General features: G+C 40.8%; 1 protein-coding gene across 6 annotated transcripts in view; it reads right to left on the bottom strand.

Annotated features, from left to right (window-relative positions):
- MAP3K4 (mitogen-activated protein kinase kinase kinase 4) overlaps positions 1–16,514 on the bottom strand; it is a 74,889-nt gene that overhangs the window by 1,108 nt on the left and 57,267 nt on the right. For 5 of the 6 annotated variants that reach the window (XM_054064208.1, XM_054064205.1, XM_054064206.1 and 2 more), the window contains 8 exons: positions 15,675–15,755; positions 14,396–14,587; positions 13,965–14,035; positions 11,582–11,698; positions 9,967–10,126; positions 1,359–1,481; positions 703–809; positions 317–496 (listed from right to left, as the gene is read on the bottom strand). In XM_054064208.1, coding sequence (XP_053920183.1) covers positions 317–496; positions 703–809; positions 1,359–1,481; positions 9,967–10,126; positions 11,582–11,698; positions 13,965–14,035; positions 14,396–14,587; positions 15,675–15,755 — 1,031 coding nt within the window. Of the gene's footprint in view, positions 1–316; positions 497–702; positions 810–1,358; positions 1,482–8,950; positions 9,063–9,966; positions 10,127–11,581; positions 11,699–13,964; positions 14,036–14,395; positions 14,588–15,674; positions 15,756–16,514 lie in introns of those variants that run through there. The other variant, XM_054064209.1, reaches the window with a different exon arrangement.

Below are 16,514 nucleotides of genomic sequence, written 5' to 3'. Positions count from 1 at the left end.
GCTAAAGTTTTAGGCACAGATCCTTTCAGATCCAACTAACTACCACTGAGCTAAAAATTGACAAGTGTTTTCAATATACGGATAATGCATCTCAATGCAGCAGTGAAAGTTTATTGCATGGTGCACACCAGGTTCTTTTAGTAAAATGTTTACTAGCAACATTACACGTGCTTCTGAAAAGTTGCCAAATCTTGTTTTCTGGACAGTCTCCCACCAGGATATGAAGCCCTACAGCACAGCTGCAAATGATTAGGCCAACTAAAAGCTGTTTCCGATTCCCATCTCCAGTCTTTGTAGCCAAAACCATGAGACAAACCTTGACAAAAGGATGATCGAGGAGCTGGCTGGCTGTCCACCTCATCTTTGGGTCACTTTCCAGGCAGTGGCAAAGGAAGTCTTTCCCTTCTGGGCTCACTTTGTCAGGAATTGGAGGTTTATGACCCATCCCCACTTTATACATGATCTGGAAGTTGTGCTCATATTCATGCCAAGGCCTCTGCAACAGTTAACAGAATTGCTAAGTGCAAGGTTTAGCAAGTAACTTGCTGTCCAGTAGAGCACGTATTTCTGTACCTCAGGAAACTAAAAACCACCCCGGTACTTGCAGACTTATGTGTGACAAATTGCTGGGAGCATGACTAGAATTTGCAGAGAAACTGCTAAGAACAGTTTGCACTCAATCAGTACATGAAACACTCCTACCTTGCCGGTGACCATCTCTATAACAACACAGCCCAGGCTCCAGATATCTGCTGCACGTCCATGCCCTTCTCCTTTCGCTCTAGTAATCACTTCTGGAGCCATGTACGCTTTAAAACAACACATAGGATGTCATCAGTTCATACAGCAGAAGGAACGGTCTACATTAAGTGATTAACTGGGCAAATCAAATGGCTCTTAACACCTCTGTAATGAACTACCATTCAGCTTTTCTTGCTAGATTTTGTCATTTGCTGGCTTCTGGTTCTTTGACATCTTTGCAGCATAGCTGTCTTTCAGTTTGAAACATGATAGTGAAAAAGGTGATACAGGACATGCTTTCAGTTATTTTCATTTTTTAAAAACAGATTAAGCCGCTGTTCAGTAAGAACAGTACTGTTTCAGTAAGGCCGCAGAGAAAGACAGAACCCTAGAAAACACAATCTCCAGCATCTTTATAGTTACCAGACAAATACAAGCTTATCTTTCCAGTTTCATCATTCACCGATTGGTTTTGCTTCTGGATGTAAAGCACATCTAACCAACTGAAGTAAAATCAAGTGTCCCTGAAATGCATCATTTTACTCCAGCCCAGACTTCTGACAGAGGTATATTTTATGGTAAAGAGACAAGTACCTGCCTAGCACATACTTCCTTACCTGCAGTCCCCAAAGTACTGTTCACTTCCCCAGGCATTGTCTGGGTGTTGTTCTTCAGTTTCACTGAGCAGCCAAAGTCTCCCAGTTTAATCAGTCCAGATGAGGTAAGAAAGATGTTGGCTCCTAGGAAACACAACAAAAAAACAGTAGCACTTGTGAATTGAGGAATGAGGGCTTTTTAGTATACTTTTGGAAGTTATACAGTAGACAATAGCCAAATTCGCACTTAGATCTTTACCTGGGGATTAAGCATGGAATATGATAGCATTAGAGATGTTCCCCAAAGGGCACATTACCAATGTACCATTCCCAACAGGACTTAAAGTAGGTTTGTGTTAACACTAATTGTAATGGAAGCTAACAAGAAATGCCATTAGCATGCAGCTTTCCGTACATGGTCATTACAAGAAAATACTCTTCCAGGAATTTATGAATTCCAGTGCTTATCCTTGTGAGCACTGCACTGCAAAAAAAAACCCAGTCCTTAAGGAACTTACTAGAAGAGGCCACTGCAGTATACCTCCCACTAGCCATCTTTTCAGTTCAGCTGAGTCAAGGCAGATAACATCATACAGCTGTGTCGTCACAGCAGATTTGCAAAATGTAGCTTATAGATTTTTATTACATGTACTACCAAATGCCCACTCCTATTGTGTTCTACTTCCAGAAGAACTTCTGGAGGAGAGCTACTATTGCAACAGCCAGCTTACGCTAGAAGAGTTTCTCTAGCATAGCTGAAAATCTCCACAGGCACGCTGCAGTTCACTTCAAGTCACTTGTTCTATGCAACACTGAAAAATAAGCCAAGTGGTTTTGATAACCAGTGGTTTTCTTTCATTCAACATCCTACCAAAACATGTGTTGAAAGCCAACAGAAAAAGGGTAGAGCAGGAAGAGCTCAGTTCAAGCCAAATCCTGGATCCTGCAAGTATCACAATGAAACCGTAAGTAGGTTAGCAAGAGTCACCTGGCAGAAGTACAGCTTGAGCTGCGATCTCTCTTGAGGAACGACGAATGATTTGCACAGAAAAAAACTGTGCCTTCTCTAGGACTAGTCAAATTTTGGGGGCTTTGTTACACATAGTGTTTTCCCATGTTATACAAGATTCTTTCAAAAATAGCTCATCTGAATACAACCTTCAAAAATTTCTCACTTTAGTCTAATTGAACATAGCTCCGTGCAGGAATTCTTGACTGCTCCTCCTTTGTGTTATTTTCTCTTACATAATGACATTTTACAGTTAGCTTGGCTGGGCATCCCATAGATATTAATGAAAAACCCATCCTCAAAAAGCTCAAGTCAAAAAAAGGCAGTGCAGATCAATGATGCCAAAACTTTGCCCATTTCTCAAAGGGCTTCTCTACCTACTACAAGAAAGACTGATAACTAAAGCAAGATTTATTTAGTTCAAGAGGTATTGCACAGAACTGGACTAAAAAAGAGGGACAGAAATCATTAACAGATAAATTTCAACCTTCAATTACCATAAGCCTTTTACAAGTTCAGAAAGAAGAATTAACTTCCAGAGAATACAACACTTCAGCACATCGTGTCTGTAAGTTTTCCACTGCAGACTTTCAGGTGCCTGCACAGACTCAAGACCAGAATTCTTTGGCTACGTTCTGCAGTTTGCCATCAGAGGGACACACATCCAGAGTCACCCTGCAATCACAGGCACGTGTAACAAGAGCTGGGCAGACCACCCCTGAGCTCCTTGAATGAAAGAGAATCCAGAAACACACCAAAGCAGTGCAAGAAGGCAGCTCAATCATACACTCAATATGGACAATGCATTAGAAGAGTAACAGTTACTCTATCAGCAACTTCCTCCTTGGAACTACTGGTCACAGCTTTTCTTTTTCTAACTATTTTCAAGCAATTATGTGTTATAGAAAAGACACAAAGAAATTGTGTTATAGAAAAGTAGGTGTACTTAGCCCATACAAAGATCTTGGGAAAAATGGGCATTACTAGTAAACACTTTTAGAAGTATGTTCAAGAAAACCTACGTTCCTATTTCTCAAGAAAGCAACACAGATTTCATGGAAGGCTACGAAGAGGTAGTTTGGTTCAAAACCTTCTTACAAGGCCTTTCAAATCAAAGTCTGTCCCTTTCAAAAAAAAAAACAAAAAAAAACCCAACCAAAAAGTAATGACAGTTCAGCATAGAATCATAGAATCACCAGGTTGGAAAGGACCCACTGGATCATGGAGTCCAACCATTCCTAATACTCCCTTAAACCATGTCACTAAGCACTTCATCAACCCATTCCTTAAACACCTCCAGGGAAGGTGACTCGACCACCTCCCTGGGCAGCCTGTTCCAGTGCCCAATGACTCGGTGAAGAATTTTTTTCTGATATCCAGCCTGAAGCTCCCCTGGCAGAGCTTCAGGCCATTCCCCCTTGTCCTGTCCTCAGTCACTTGGGAGAAGAGGCCAGCTCCCTCCTCTCCACAACCTCCTTTCAGGCAGTTGTAGAGAGCAATAAGGTCTCCCCTCAGCCTCCTCTTCTCCAGGCTAAACAACCCCAGCTCTCTCAGCCGCTCCTCATAAGACTTTTCTCCAGCCCCCTCACCAGCTTTGTTGCTCTTCTCTGGACACGCTCCAGAGCCTCAACATCCTTCTTGTGGTGAGGGGCCCAGAACTGAACACAGTACTCAAGGTGCGGTCTCACCAGTGCCGAGTACAGAGGGAGAATAACCTCCCTGGACCTGCTGGTCACACCGTTTCTGATACAAGCCAAGATGCCATTGGCCTTCTTGGCCACCTGGGTACACTGCTGGCTCATATTCAGTCCGCTGTCAACCATTACCCCCAGGTGCTTCTCCTCTGTACAGCTCTCCAGCCACTCTTCTCCCAGTCTGTAGCACTGCATAGGGTTGTTGTGCCCCAAATGCAGGACCCGGCATTTGGCCTTCTTGAACCTCATGCCCTTGGCCTCAGCCCAGCAGTCCAGCCTGTTCAGATCCCTTTGCAGAGCCTCCCTACCTTCCAACAGATCCACACTTCCACCCAACTTAGTGTCATCCGCAAACTTGCTGAGGATGCACTCAATGCCTTCATCCAGGTCATTGATAAAGACACTGAACAGGGCTGGACCCAGTACCGAGCCCCGAGGAACCCCACTTTTGACTGGCCTCCAGCTGGAGTTAACTCCATTGACCACCACTCTCTGGGCCCGGCCATCCAACCAGTTTTCAACCCAGGAGAGTGTGCGCCTGTCCAGGCCAGAGGCAGACAGTTTCTGAAGCAGAATGCTGTGAGAAACTGTGTCAAAGGCTTTACCAAAGTCCAAGAAGACTACATCCACAGCCTTTCCCTCATCCAGTAGACAAGTCATTTTGTCATAGAAGGCGATCAGGTTAGTTTGGCAAGATCTGCGTTTTGTAAACCCATGTTGACTGGGCCTGATCACCCAGTTCTCTTGCATGTGCTTCATGATAGCACTCAAGATCACCTGTTCCATGACTTTCCCCGGCACTGAGGTCAGACTGACATGTCTGTAGTTCCCCGGATCCTCCCTGCAACCCTTCTTGTAGATGGGCACAACATTAGCCAGCCTCCAGTCCAGTGGAACTTCCCAAGTCAGCCAGGAATGCTGGAAGATGATGGGAAGGGGTTTGGAAAGGACATCTGCCAGCTCCTTCAATACTCTTGGGTGGATCCCATCCGGCCCCATAGACTTGTGGGTGTCTAGCTGGGCAAGTAAGTCTCTAACCTCCTCCTCTTCAATCATGGGAGCCTCATGCTGCTCCTCTAACTCTTGGGTTTGTACACAGAGGGAACAACTTTCCTTGCTATTAAAGACTGAGGCAAAGAAGGCATTAAATACCTCAGCCTTGTCCTTATCCCCTGTCACTGTTGTTCCTTCTGCATCCAACAGGGACTGAATATTCTCCCTAGTCCTACTTTTCTTGTTGATGTATTTGTAGAAAGATTTTTTATTATCTTTCACAGATTTAGCCAATTTGATTTCTGGTTGCCCTCCTGATTTTTTCCCTGCACTTCCTCCCTGTAGTCCACCCAAGACGCCTGCCCCTTCCTCCAAAGTTCATAGACCTTCTTCTTTTTGATGCATCCCAAAATCTCCCTGCTCAACCAAGCTGGCTTTTTGCCCTGCCAGCTTCTGTTCTGGAACATGGTGATGGCTTGCTCCTGAGCTGCTAGGATTTCATTTTTTTAAGAGCGCCCAGCCCTCGTGGGCTCCCTTGCCCTGAAGGACTGTCTCCCATGGGACTTTGCCAACCAACCTTCTGAACAGTCCAAAGTCTGCCCTCTGGAAGTTTAACGTGACTGTTTTGCTAATCCTCTTCTTTATCCCACCTAGAACTGAAAACCCTATCATCTCATGATCGCTTAGTCCCTTGTTGGTTCACTAACCAGTTGTGTGAGGAAGTTGTCTTCCACGCATCCCAGGAACCTCCTAGACTGCTTCCTTTCTGCTGTATTTTTTTTTTTTCCTAAATCAAAGCAAGTCAGCATAAGTGTTACTGAAAAGTCTCTGTTTCAGAAAACAAGACCAACCTCTATAAGTCCTTTTAAAAGGGTTGTCTTGTGAGATGAAAAATGCACAGAATCCAGCAAGACCCATGTAAGAGGACAAGAGACAAAGGCAGTACTTTGAGGATGACCGAGCCATTTTACCTTTGACAGTTAATGTGACTGAGAATGTAACAAAATTCCTACAATATTGCATAGTTAAAAAGCAAAATAAAACTGGAGACCATGGCTAAAATGGCAAAAAACCACAACAAACCTATCTGTTCCTTCTCTCCTACACATATATTATCAAAAGCATCTTCATTGGATGTACTTGGCAGAGGTAAATGGTAGCCCAATTCTGCCCAGCCCTCCCACCATTTATGCCACACCATCTTCTGGGCAGACCGCAAACAAAGAGCAAATGTCAAAAGCCATACCCTTGGTAGAGGAAACAACAGCTATGATCCAAAGCATTTAAACTGAATTTCCATACTCTGTGCCAAGTTAGCCCCTTCTTAAGTGCAGTGAAAACTGCACTGGCATGATATTCCAAAGGTGCTGGTGTAAATACTGTGAGTCCGAGGAGCAATAGCATAAGCCCCACTAAAGACTCTGGCATAATTCCACGAAGAGCGACAGTTGAAAGACATTCCTCAGCCAGTACTTAAGCAGTGCAGCAGCCAAACTCACTTAAGAAACAAGCTGGCCAAATGCTACCCTGTGATCAGAAAATCAGCTTTAGCATCCTCTTTTACTCAGTCTCTCAGAAAGCGTGACACATACCCATAGCCTCCTGCTGAACAGCCTTCCATCACTTGTTGAATGACCTTGTGCTCATCATGAAGACATACAGGCAGGAATGGCAGAAATTTTGAGCTAACAACAAAGTTAACAAAAGGACAATAATACAATAATACAATAACACTTTGATGAAGGCTTCCTGACCTGGATTGTCTAATTCACGGGTTTCTGTTTTACTGAAATAATACTGGAATACTTCGATGTTCTACATTCATTCTGAAAACATAATCCGAGCAGTCTTCAGGAATATACCCTTCTCTCCTGAAGAGAAGGCACCAGGCATGTCCTCAGTCATAATCCCTCTCAAATGGGCAGTTGCAAGACCACACTTGGATTTTATCATCTTGTTTTTAGGCTCCCCGGTACAAGACAGACATTGACATACTGATGCAAACCCAGAAGAGGGACGTCAAGATGGTCAGAATGCTAGTACAGATGACGCACACAGAAAGGTTGAGAGATGGGTTTGTTTAGCTTGAAGGAGGGAAGACTAGAAGAGCGTGTGTGCAGGGAATTTATTGCTCTTTTCAGCTGTGTAATGGGAGGATATAAACAAGACGGACTGGACATTAGGAGAATTTCTTCACCATGAGAGTGGTGAGGCACTAGCACAGGTTGCCCAGGGAGGTTGTGGATGCTCCATCCCTGGAGGTGTTCAAGGCCAGGTTGGATGGGGCCTTGGGCAGCCTGGTCTAGTGGGATGTCACTGCTCATCGCAGGGGGGTTGGAACTACATGATCTTTAAGTTCCCTTCCAACCCTAACTATACTATGATACTAAGATGGAAAGACTTTTTCCTCAAAGGTACGCTGTGAAAGCATACAGGGCCATGGACAGAAATAGTAATCTCTGCAAATTCCAGGGAGAAATCAGGAAAAAGTTTTTCACTATTGGGACAGAGCCTCAGAGAAAAAGAGAATCTCCATTCCTAGAGATACAATTATCTCAACTAAACAAGGTCTGCGCAATCTGATCTAATTTTACATTTGATCTGCTTTAAACAGAGGGCTTAGAGATGACCAGAGATTCTCTTCAGTATTAAATATTCCACCATTCTCAGTAACTGAGCAGAACAGCTTCCTTGCAAAAAGTGAAGCAATTATAACTGATGAATCTCAGCTTAGCCACAGGGGTTAAAATCTAATCCCCTGAACAGAGACTGAAAAAGTATCCCCAAAAACCTGATGAACTTCTATATACTAGCACCAAAAACTTTACACATTGAGGCAGACTAATAAAAAACAGAGGAGCCAAGCGTAACAATCAGCCAAAACTATCCTCGGTTTGCTCTTACAACTGCAGGCTGAAAAGGCATTTAAGGCAGGTATGTCTTGCTTCATTTTTTACACTCACAGAATTGGATGCCATAATAGAACCTGAAAGACAACAGTGGCACAAGTGGATACTACTAACCAAAAGACTCAGGGTTTGAGCACAAGGTACTTGTAGACACCAACTGCAGGATACATATAACCAAATCTTACAGTAATTGTTTATCTGGTGCCAAAAGAAACAGATCCACGGTGATGTTTAGCAAACAGGCCATGAGAGATCTAGTGTGACCTGACAGCAAGATTTCCATAGGAAAATGGTTTTAACAATCTGAATGGTATATTATCATTCTTCCCTATCAGAAAAATAAGCCTACCTGACTATGTAAGAGCTAAGAGTAAAAACAAAGTTTTCCTTACTGCTGTTAGCCTGAAAAACTGGGGATGCAACATTAGCATAAAAGGAAACCGAGAGTAAGAGATTTCCAATGTAACACCAGGCATTCTTTATAAAAACGCCCTCTGTGGTCTGTCTTCAAATTCTGTCATTAAGTGTCAGGAAGGACTAGATACAGATGCGTCTTCAGTGACCCTCTGTTTATATTGCTGTTATTCTCAAGAAACACCCCAACCTTTGATACTAAGAGCCTGTTGCAATATAAATGCCCTCAAATAATGCAGCATTTGAGTTCTGTTAACAGCACTTCTCACTTCACTGTGTTTGCCTAATGAAAGGATGACTTAATTGGAAATGTATTCAGAAATCAGCAATGACAGAGCAGCACAAAAGAAATCCCTGTCAGCCAGTCTCAGATTGTGATCACGACAAAGTTCCAGGAAAGCATAATCCAGCTAAGCAGAACCTGGATATGGAATGATCAAGAAAAGGGCAAGGAGGGCAGGGAGGGGAATTCACAACTGGAGAGAAACCTTTGGTCAGGAAGGAGAACCAGAAAAGGCAAGACTTCCAGGGAATGGGAACGAGGGAAAGTGTTTTCTAGGGAAAAAAGCCAAAACTGACTCAAGAGTGGCCTACCTGGGTGGGAGGCCTCTGGATCGTAGATAGTTCTTTTCCCAAATGAGAAGCACGAGGCCAAAGGACCAAGAGCAACTGGGAACCTCCTACACTGCTGCGGTGATTCAAAACCCTGTGAGCAAGAGGGACATAGAAACCCAGCATCGTTGGGTTGCACTGCCTTGTCATAAAATGAGCACTCGCAGGGCATACTGTGTGCATCGTTTCCCCTACTTTTTGTTAAGTTTCTGCCATAGGTGAGCAAAATATGCCAGACTAACAAAACAAGGTAACTAGACATGGAGGATGTTCTTGGAAGGCGCAAGAAAAGAAAAATGAATGTGAAATGTGGACTGACACTGGGTGCCTTAAGCAAATGCCATAACCAACCCGCCTTCAGTTACTGTAGTTCCAGTCTGCTCATTCTGTAAGCAAATGCTGAGAGCCAGGCATGAGTAAATATATGGCAAAAAAAAAAACCCACTAGGCAAGTAATTTTACAATACCCTTTTAATTTCTTTTACCAAGGGTTTTATTACTATGTTTCATCAACCATTCCTCTGAAATCCTAAAACTCTTCTGGAAAATGAGAATCACAAGGAAAAGTCCTGATAAACAACTCTAGCACTGTACATTGCTTGTCAACTCCCAGGAAACACCTCTGGTTTTGCACAGATGAGAAGAAAAACAGCATTACATAATTCAGTAGAATAGCACTAAAAACACAAGGACCAAAATTTCAGTTGGATGAATCCCCAGCAATCTTAACAACCTCTACACAAAACTGTATTAATCACAGGCAGAATTTATGAGTTTGCAATGCCAACTGTGAAGATTTTTTATGTTCTACACTTAAAAAGGAGCATTTAACTAGCCAACAATTTGTAAACGGGAAACTGAAAAATCAGTGGAAGGCCTTATAGACTTCATGGCCGTACAGACACCGTGCACTAAATCTGTGAATGTCCCCCATCCCTCCCCTCTGCCCTCATCTACAACACTGAAACAACAACATTACCTTTTTTGGTTAACTTTACCTTTAATGTCTTGATGAACGATACCATGTTCATGTAGTACATTGATAGCAATTGTGATTTGCTTTGTGTAGAGCCTAATGACGTGCTCCTGAAGGCCCAGTTTTGATACTTCCTCCAGAGTGCCCTCATCACAGTACTCCATGAAGATGTACATTTCTTCCTGTTGTGGGAACCAAATTGGATTTGATTGGTTTTAATTTTATCTTTTTTTTCAACACTGAATTAGGATCAAGTCCTCCTTACATCCTTCATTGGGAAAAGAGTAATGAATTATCTCTCACCATGGAATATCTAATAAATCATCTCTTCAGAATTCTATTCTCCTGGGCATACTTCAACCTAACATATTCTATTGCACAGCTGTGGAAAAACTACATGTCTATCTGCATCATTTGTACATAACTGCTACCATTCAGTGGTATAAAGTGTATTGCTATCTACCAAAAAAGCACTTCGGAAATCTTGTAGGTATATTATGCAAATACAAAAAGATCCTTTGCATATTAAAGAAAAAGTTAAAATCACGTTTGGGTTTTTTTTTTGGTGGTGTTTTTTTCCCCCCCCCTCCTAGTTCACGCGATATCATGTGCTGATCTCTGGAGGAGGGCAAGGGTCTTTTTGTTTGCTGTGGTTTGAATAAGCATGTCAACTCTAACTTCTATTTAAAGTTAGGTTCTTGTTCCCTTTCTCTGTTTCCAAGCCCAGGCAATTTCAGCCAGACTTTATTAATACAAAAAGAGAGCAAAGACACTAAGGCTTTTAGAACTAGCCTGAGAAACGAATGACCCAGCGACACAGACACCCAAATCTGTCTCCCCAAGTTAAAAAAATGCAGACAGAAAGCAGCCTTTCTCCCCTTCTAAGCCAGCACTGTGTCAGCAAATCAACCCGGTCATATTGAGCAAATTGGTCAAAACAACACACTGCTTTCCAGCTAGCACCACTAAGCACCATTACCTGCCCACCTCACTGGTTAGAGATAACAGAAAGGACCCGCGACTCACAGGGGAAGTTGGGAAGGGCACATAGGAGGCAGAGACTAAGAAAAGTAGGGTATCTCAACACACAACTGTGAAATCCAGCTCTGTTACGAAAACCAGTTCCAACACTTGAGCACAGAAACTAGTTTTTCCTTTTGATCAAAAGTTAATTGCATTCCAAAAGGTCTGCTTTGTTAGGACATTTGTCTGGCATCAAGATTTACACATTAGCACAAAACTTTTCCAGGAATCAATAGGATAATTGGTACAAACTGTACTGCTAACAGTGAAGTGTTTTAGGCTGTCTAGTCTTTTATCTACACACAAGTTACCATAGTGTAATATGATATAGCTTGCTTTTAGAGCAGTTAAACAGAGTAGCAGCACACAACAGCTCTAGCATTACTTGCTCTATTCACTTATTGTGAACCTTCTCTTTTTATGTACCAGTTCCAAATTTCTCCAATCTATGTTTCAGAAACCTCAACATTCAGAAGAAAAAAGGCACACTGCAGTTCAGAAATATCCAATTAAGCTGAACTACAGTGTTTTTAAGAAAAATGTCCAATGATCCACAGCTTCTTAAAATTTTCTATCTGCCCTATCAAAAAGCCCGATAATTTAGGTTTTCTTACCCTATGGAGCTCCACACCAAAGTAACGAACAAGATTAGGGTGTTTGATGCCTTCAAAAATCTTCAGTTCATCAGCTGTTTCTTTGATGGTTTTGTGATCATTAGGTTGAAATCTTATCTGCATAAAAGATTTTCCGTTATTTTGCCACTGTTTCAAATTACTAAGGAAGAAAAAAAGCCCAAAAACCAATTCTAACAAACAACTCACCCTGAACCCCAAAAAGCATTTGTTTGGCTTTTTTTAACAGCATCATTATACAAATAGCCCCAAACCCCAACCTTTCATCCCGAAACTTAAACAAAATATATCACTGAACTTTTTTTGGAAAATCATCACATCTGTATGTAATTTATAAAGTTTATAACAACAAAAAGCTGTTACTTAAATGTCTAAACACACACATGTGCACATAATTATCTCTTCTGAGCTTGTCTTCTAGCTTAAATGTGGCAGAGACACAGGACAGACGAAACTAAAATTAACATCAGTGAGAGCTATTACAGAAGACAGACTAGTTGCCAGGTACTTCATCAAAGGAGATTGTAAGGCATTTCTCTGAGGAGTTTCTTCACTGAGAATGAGGCAGCTGCAAAGAAAGACGTGGCACAGAACAAATACAGCCATACAGGTTTTGATGAAAGAGGCAGGTTCTCATTAGTTCTCCTGTAGTATGCTGTGGTGGATTTTTCATGGAGGAAAAAAATTATCAAGTCTAAGCCTTCTGAAAAAATTATTTTAAGCTTTTATTCATACAAAGATAAGAAAAATGCATAACAAGTTATGCAAGATGCTGCGTTTACCATACTAGTAGAAGGCAGAAACTTCATTGATTGAGTACAGGACAATTGCTAGAGAAATAAATTTACATACTTTACCATTGGCTGCTAGGATGTTTTGTTCTGTGTAACAAATCCAGGATACAGTTTATACTTGAACAGTGTTACAATTAAGTAGGTGGAGATTACAAAAAGATGGCAAGTAACATTCAAGTATTTTATGTATTTCCAAACAGTTTGAAGTTGCAATATTATGCATTTGTAGTAAAGCTTCTCCACTATAAATTGTAAAGATTTATTGACACTGTGGGTCAGTCAGCAAAGGCTGAAGAAATCACAGGGAGCAGGGGGAAGGCAATTTTTTTAGCCAGTTTAAAACAATTAAATAAATCTTCTCCCAATGTACCAAGGTACTTTTTTAAGGAAATCCAGAAAAGCCTTTTATGAAGTTGCAAACAGTTTCCAACTAAGCCCACAGAGACCAGGGAAATGCTTCTTGGTGAAATGATTCTGGAAGTTAAAAATACTACAAGAAAAGGCAGCATACCGTATATTTAGCCTACTAGTGAAGTGCCTGTCAAACAAGGTCCATTTAACAGCTTCAAGTTTAATTGAACTTCTGCTAAAGAGCACACACATGCTAACCTCTTAAAGGAACCTGCACCTAGAAAGTGAATCTGAATTCCAGACATAGTGTGCTGCTGATGAATGGGGAAATGTTATTTCATCAAGAGTAAAAAAAAAAAAAAAACAACAAAATTTTAAGTGTTGATATTAGTTAGTCAGTGAATGAGTACGGTACAAGAAGTAAGCACAAGCCTAGTCTCACTTTTCCACACCTTTGAGAGATCACATATACACTGTGTGTGTGGAAGAACTGGCTCATAAAACGTAGCTGCTCTAGCATCAAATGGCTGGCACGGTAACTGTTGTGAACAGCTGGATGTTCACAGTTGTCTGAAGATGTGGAAATGCAATAAAACCAAACAATACAAATATTTTTAAAAAAAAAAGGTGTGTAGGGAAAACTGATCTCTATGCCTACACTGCTTTACTTTTTTCTATTCCCCAAATTAAATTCTCTGTACCCACAATATTAGTCAGTCTTGCAATTCAACCCAGCTCATTAAAACTACAGGGGGAGCTGAAAAAAAACTGATGTCACATTTCCTACCTTTTACTCTAAGGAATGAAGAAAAAAGTAATAAAATGTGAGATGAAATACTACGAAGTAAAATATAAGTCTATGTATAGTCCCCACCAACCAGAAAACTCTTTCCAAAATAGCTTAAGATCTCTTAATAAGAGTTCACACATATTAAGCAAGCATTCATCAAGTTCACAACATTCCTGTGAGACTAGTAAAAAAAGCATTATGCATTTTGCATACATTTAAATTGAAAGCTGTAAACAGTAAAGAAAATGCTTAAGCAACTTAACGAGGAAGAAGTGGTAACAGCAGATGTGGCTACATTAAGAAACCATTTGTCTTCTCACCCTTCCACAGCTATCAACAGCATTCAGAAATACTTAACGCATGCTAACTCATGCACATCTAGTTCGGAAAAAACAAGGGCAGAAGTGATTCTTGTATATAGAGTACTCACTTCCTTCATAGCCATCAGCTCTCCAGTGTCAACACTGATACAGGTATAGACTTTCCCATACTGGCCTTCACCTGCAGAATTAAACAACAACAACAATATTGGTGCATCAAACAAATCCCAAAGCTTGTGCTTATTTCCATTCAAATTTCTGTTTCTTCCAGAAGCAGAACTCAAATATTCTGTAGGACTGAACACATGCAGTAATCGCAGGATCATACATAAGCAACTGTCCTAACCAAAACCTCCTCTTGTTTCTTGTTATTCAACCAGTGAAAAACTTCACTGAAGCTCTACATAAAGGGAATCTTAGCTGCAATAGCACTTTGCAATTTAATTTTGATCTTAGTAAAGCTGATACGCAGTAACCCAAGATTTCAAAACATAGTCTTAGATTTCCTTCAAAAATATTAAGCTTGATATAATGAACGTACCGATTTTGTTTCCTCTCTGCCACTTGAAGGTCACTTTTCTCAAACCTACATGCATGACATTATCATAAGATTTCGGTGTGTCACAAACTTGGCCAATGATGTTCTTCCTCCTCATCTCTCTGTATCTCCTTTCTTCAAACAATTGAACAGACTTTTGAACAGCTTCAATCGGTGCTTGCTTGGAAGGAGTGTCTAAAAAGAGTGATAAAAAAAAATTCTTGATTGAGAAATACTCCATGTGCTTATATTTTGTTACTTTTTGATATCAGGTGAAATGATCTGAGAGAAAACAACTATTTTGCGACACTAATTTAAGATGTAGGAAATGAATTTAACAATTCAGCAGTCACATATGAAGGTACCACTTATGAATCACATATGAAATTAAAGTGAAATGAGGATACTGGTACTTTTCTAATCATCTCTTGCTTGAGTCAAGGAAACGAAATTATACTAAAATCCTTGGTTTATCCACAGTGGATAATAAGGCAAATTCCCTCTACAGCAGTCTTCAAGAAATTTTCTGGTTTTGCCCTCATTCTTCCTTTCTAGATTAAACAAACTCAATTCCTTCACTGTTTATGTTCCAAACAAATGATAAGCCTTCTAGATTAATAAAAAAAAAAAAAAGGCTGCTGTTCTTCCTGTCTGAGCCACATCATTCAGGGATCAGATTTTTAGTGATAAAAAACTTTTTTCTAATGTTTCACGAGGCTCTACCCTGTTAGAATATGCGCAAGCATGCTACTTGTACATATCTGTACAGTATAGGATTCTCAGAAGTATTTGAGTCACTTAAGTTTCATAAAAATAAGCAGGAGGGCAGAGAGGAAGGGATCCCGTAAGAGCCTTGAATTCCGGAAACAGTCTAGGATTGCACACTGTTTGATACCCAAAGTAAGAAAATCCCACACTGAGGAGAGACCTTAGGAAGTGTGGAAGTGCTTCCTACTGTCATGCAATTCATAACTGGGCAGTGCAGGTACAGCAAACTTCAGCAATTCCTACAGCAATAGATGTACCTATTTTGTAGGACAACACTGCTAGCATCTTTCAGAAACTGAAAACGTAACTTTTACGATGTTTAATTACTCCCACCCCAGAGAGCACACCTTGTGATTTCGTTAGCAGTATATTCTACCTGCAATCAGGATTCACCTCCCCCAACTTCCTACGTATAAAGCCAGGAAAAGCTCTTCACAACTAGCATTAAGATCCAGCCTTTCAATACAGCACTAGTTTGATAGATGTTACACTATAGTGAGTATTAGACACCTACCTTTGGTCTGGTTGATTAAAGTTCTGAGCTCCCAGCTCCGCCGGGACGAGCTACTTGAATCTCCTTTTGGATATGATGGTTCTAGAGAAATAACAAGCTTCTAAGGTTCCTTAGAAAAAGACTTGCATTCATTCCAACCTAAGCCAGTTTCCCATTCATACAGATACATAAAAAAGGGAATAAGCATGAGGCAGAGAATATTTTCAACACTTGCTTAACAAAAACAAACAAAAAAATCCCCCACATCCCTTAGTACACATTTTTAAGGCATTTCTTTCTTAGAAAACCACCTTATTTTGTAGGATGACCAAAGTATCAGCTCTACTTCGCTTGAGATTTAGTACTTAATTTTAATTTGCATAGAACACACTACCTTAATCAATGTTTCAAGGTATTTGCTGTAATAAAAAACACACATACAGGGTACTGGGGGAAACCTGAAGGAGAAGCCCTGATCAGGACATCAAGTCACACACCGTGTCCCTTCTTCCAGGATTCAACTAACACAAGTATTTAAAGAACTGGACAGACAACCCTTCATCGTCCTGATGGGTCCGGTTCATACCTCATTAACAGCATTTAGAAATTTACTCTCAAATGGGGTATATGATTCGGCGATCACGTTACTCATTTCACTTTGAACACTGAAACTTAGTAAGACACTAAGAAATTCCTTCAGGTACAACTAAGAAACAATATGAAAGAGAACAGTGGATATGTCTGAAAACAGAAGAATTTGCTCTGACATTGTAAGTCTAAAAGTCAAAAATTTAAGATTTTTGAATGGGAAACTGTGAAAAAAATTTTTGGAAAGGGTAAGAACTGGGAACAGAAATAAAT

The sequence above is a fragment of the Cuculus canorus genome, chromosome 3 (genome assembly GCF_017976375.1).
Source record: "Cuculus canorus isolate bCucCan1 chromosome 3, bCucCan1.pri, whole genome shotgun sequence".
Lineage (NCBI taxonomy): Eukaryota > Metazoa > Chordata > Aves > Cuculiformes > Cuculidae > Cuculus > Cuculus canorus.
This window is presented reverse-complemented; position numbering and strand designations above follow the sequence as displayed.